Source organism: Lathyrus oleraceus, chromosome 5, assembly GCF_024323335.1.
Source record: "Lathyrus oleraceus cultivar Zhongwan6 chromosome 5, CAAS_Psat_ZW6_1.0, whole genome shotgun sequence".
Lineage (NCBI taxonomy): Eukaryota > Viridiplantae > Streptophyta > Magnoliopsida > Fabales > Fabaceae > Lathyrus > Lathyrus oleraceus.
Window position 1 is genome coordinate 104055148 of NC_066583.1, and position 3993 is coordinate 104059140.

At 32.2% G+C, this 3993-nt stretch overlaps 1 protein-coding gene and 1 long non-coding RNA gene across 2 annotated transcripts; one reads left to right on the forward strand and one right to left on the reverse strand.

Annotated features, from left to right (window-relative positions):
- Nucleotides 1–206: 206 nt before the first annotated feature.
- Nucleotides 207–1582, reverse strand: LOC127087983 (uncharacterized). The gene is made up of 3 exons (XM_051028898.1): nucleotides 1095–1582; nucleotides 946–992; nucleotides 207–840 (listed from the first exon to the last, which is right to left on the reverse strand). The coding sequence occupies exons 1-3, from the start codon at nucleotides 1580–1582 to the stop codon at nucleotides 344–346; spliced, it is 1032 nt and encodes a 343-aa protein (XP_050884855.1). The 3' UTR covers nucleotides 207–343.
- Nucleotides 836–1410, forward strand: LOC127087984 (uncharacterized). Its single transcript, XR_007790095.1, has 2 exons — nucleotides 836–1010; nucleotides 1116–1410. It is a non-coding gene; the product is annotated as an uncharacterized LOC127087984 (long non-coding RNA).
- Nucleotides 1583–3993: the final 2411 nt, after the last annotated feature.

The following is a 3993-nucleotide window of genomic DNA, read 5'->3' on the forward strand; positions in this document are numbered from 1 at the left end:
CATATCCTATGTACATTTATGTCTTTCAATAAAAACCAATTCAAAAACAAAAAAATAACCAATTCAAATCTCACTCTCACCTCTACTATTATATTTCTTTAAAAAGAAATGAATCTGTTTATCTTAAGGATTCATTCAAATGTAGTGTAAAAAGAAAAGGATATATTCAAATGTCATTCTCATAATCAATAAATGACACCAACCAAAACAAATGAATCATCAAAATCATATTCCATTTTGAATCCTTTGAAACACGTTTGATGTTTCAAATTTTCAATTCGAAAAAGAAAGAAAGCAACACATCATATAAGTTTATGGTCATAAAACATTACAACAACATAAATCAAGTTTGCTGTGTGGTTGGTGGCAAAATATCAATTTCATCCTTCATTACACGTTCCAAAATTGCATCAGCAATCTCAATACTAATATCTTTCATCTCTGTCTTAAACTCACTCCATTCATTAATTGATTCCAAGTAATCCAAATCCAGCAAATTAGTAATATTTGTCTCATAATTTCCACCACCTTCTTTTCTTCTTTTCCATATTATCATCCCCAACTTTTCACCTCCCATCAATTTCTTACGATCTTTTTTCTTCATATTTTTGGTGAATTCTTTCACACAATCAAATAATAGCTTCTTTGTCTTGTACAGCACTCTTTTATGTTCAAGAATCTGTCGCAGTTGTTTAGTATAGTTCTTCTGATCTTTCTTTGCTGTTTGAATAAGTGAACTAAATATAGCAGCTGATAATAGAGACTCCTCTGTGATTTTCCTAGGCACAGCCACACCGCAAACACAAACATCCTTATTCAATGTTTCATGTGTCACACACACTGATACATAATCAAAAACTATTATTAATAAAAACAGTTACACACATGTATTAACATAATACATAAACAAAAGTTGGAACAGTAACAGAATTAAATTAACTTTACCTTTTATGCATCTCTGGTGGCACTTTCTGTTGTCGGTATCTTGCTGGCTTAATTTGTTCACAAGGGTAACATAATTAATTAACATGTATTTTTATTAGATATTTAAATTCAAAGATTTATGTGAATCAGAATTTGATTTGATTTCATACCTTTGGATTTCTATGTTGCAGCCACTGTCTGAAGAAAACAGAGGATTATGATAATTGTGAGACGAAAACGAAGTTCTATCTTCTTCGTCATCAATATCCGAGCATGAATGGAACACGGTGGAGCTGCTGGCAGTTGAGAAACGATCTGTTTCGATAGCTGTTTGTGTTCGATCAACGTTGTTAGCTTCGTGAGTGATAGTGACACCAGCGTTGGTATGTTTGTTTGTAGTGTGGGAATTCTTGATTGCTGCTGCAAGCTTCTTCTTGTGTACACATGTTAAAATTTTACAAAATGGAAAGAAAGGTTTTCTCTTTTTGTTTAAGAAGCAAGAAATGGTAGGTTTTTCGAAATTCTTGGTCGAAGTTGAAGTCAATGTTTTTGAGGAATTTGATCTTTCTAATAAGTAGAGTTCTAGGATGAAAGGTTCTTGTTGTTCATTTAGAAATTCTGAGAGTTTTTTCTGTGGTTTAGGTGATGGTGAGGCCATAGAATTAGGGTAGTTGAATTGAAAAGAAAGGATTCAAAAAATGAAGGAGAATATAAAGATGCTTAGAGTTAATTGTGGGCGTGATAAGGTGCAGAGAGCAATAAATTTGGATATCTGACAGATTGGGACACTGCAAACAATAACAGAGAGATATAAGGAATTACTGATCCACTCTTTACCTTCTATTATGTCCCTTGCTTCTAAGCTCCTATTCTGTCTTTATTATGTAAAAATTAATAATAACCTTACAATTGAATTTGAATATCAAGTATTTACCTAAAACATTAAAAGATACCAGATATATGACTCATCTGACTTACATGTTGTTGATGCGTAAAACGTGAGTTAGAAATCTTTCTTTAAATATTTTCTTTCATCAAAATTGTCTTAGTGCCTTACGAATAAATATTACTTATAAGAAAAGACTTGTATGGGTGTTGTGTTAGTGTTATTATTTTCAAGAATGCGATACTCTTGAAAAAATGAGTTTTATTCTTGAGATTAACCATTAAAAATCTTTGTTTGGTTATAGAACTCAATCTGCAAAAGTTATGTCCGATTATTAAGATCAGTCGATGAAATCTATACTCGATTCGAGAGTTCGTCCTATGGAAAATGTCTATTTTAGTTGGGGATAAGACAATGTAAAATCTCTCGATTCAATTGTATCCAGGGTTCGTGGACATAACCTGTAAAACTCAATACTATAGTGAAATGTCAAGAAGGTCTATTGGGGACATGACTAGGCCAACATTCGGTTCAACCTGGATAATTATTTGGTGTCATTTCTATAACCCTTATCTATTTAAATTTTAATATTTACCTTACTGTTTTATTTTTTTCCGTTGTTTTTCTCTCTAATCTCGAGGATACTAACATAATTTTCTTTTTAAGTAATAAAACCTTTAAATTAATCACGAATGTTGAATACCCCCCACCATATGGTTGGAGTCACTTGTCCAACAAGTGGCATCAAAGCTTAACTCTTGTTAAAGACTAACCGTCTCAGGAGAAAAATAACTTCAACATACTCACTAAACAACTCATCATCCTCTAATGGAGAAGGGTATAGTTTGTGGAAAATAAAACTGAAGCTTTTCATAGAAGGGATGAATCATGGTATTTAGAAGACTGTAAAAGAAGGTCTATTTGTTCCTACACACGAAGTAAATGGTGTTGTAGTAAACAAATCTGAAAAATGATTGGACCAAAGATGATAAAGAAAATGTGCATCGCAGTTTAAAGGAAAAAACTTGTATTACTACCGCTCTCGGTCTTGATGAATTTTTACAAGTTTCTCACGACGATGTTGCAAAGAAAATTTGGGGCATCCTCCATGAAGGAACTACTGAGGTAAAGAGGGAAATGTTGAGAAACAATAGTTAATGGTCCATTTATCCATACTCATTACATAAATGGCGAAGTAGTAGATAAACCAAAGTTTGTGTGGACCAAAGAAGAGAAGAGAAAGTCTAAGATTGATTTTAAAACAAAAAAAATTCTAGTTATGTCCTTAGATGAAAATCAGATCTCTTATTTCCATAAGTATAAACCCTCCAAGGAAATTTGGGACACTCTTGAAATGATCTATGGAGTTTCTCCATGTATCAAAAAAAGAGTGAATGAACACATTAAGCAAAGCAGATGAATTCTTCCTTCATAAAAGTATTTCAACCCTTAGATATTTTGGAAATAATGATAGAAATTTTGTCATTAAAAAATATTTAGCAATTAAGAATTGGAATCAGAAACTTGATCTAATCCTTAAATCAAAAGATGAGAATGTTTACAATTTTCAAGAAAAATACAAGAAGGAAAAAATTGTAGGAAAATTGAATGAGTTGATTCAATTGTTAAAGGATTAAGACATGAGCTCATATGTAGAAGCTTCTCTAGAAACTTCATCAATGAACTCCTGTGAAGAAGAAATCAACTCCAGTAATCTCCTTCGAAAGGCCAGTCTAGATAGTTGAAAGATCCGCGATAGATTCAATATCAAACGAAGGAACTTCACCAAGAGTCAAGTATGGAGGGGAATTTTCATCTAGTGGAAAATGGAGAAGGAAGCCTTAACGAACAATAATTATAGAGATTCAACCTCAATGAGGACCCTCGAAGAGTCAACCTTGTGTAGAATTGTTAAATAATCTTATTCCAATGAGGAAGATGAAATTTGCTTGAAAGCTTCTGACAATGAAGATGAATGCGAGGTAAAACAATTATCATACAAGAATTTTGTTTAAATCAAGCGCTAATTTAATTGAGGAAAATAATAAGATTAAGAAGCGTCACTTAGATTTTAAATATTATCTCGAGTTTCTAGAAAAGACTAATGAAACACTTAAGTATAAAACGACTAATGTTAGAAACCAAGATGGAACATGTGAGACTTGTGTCTCGATAAAAAAGGA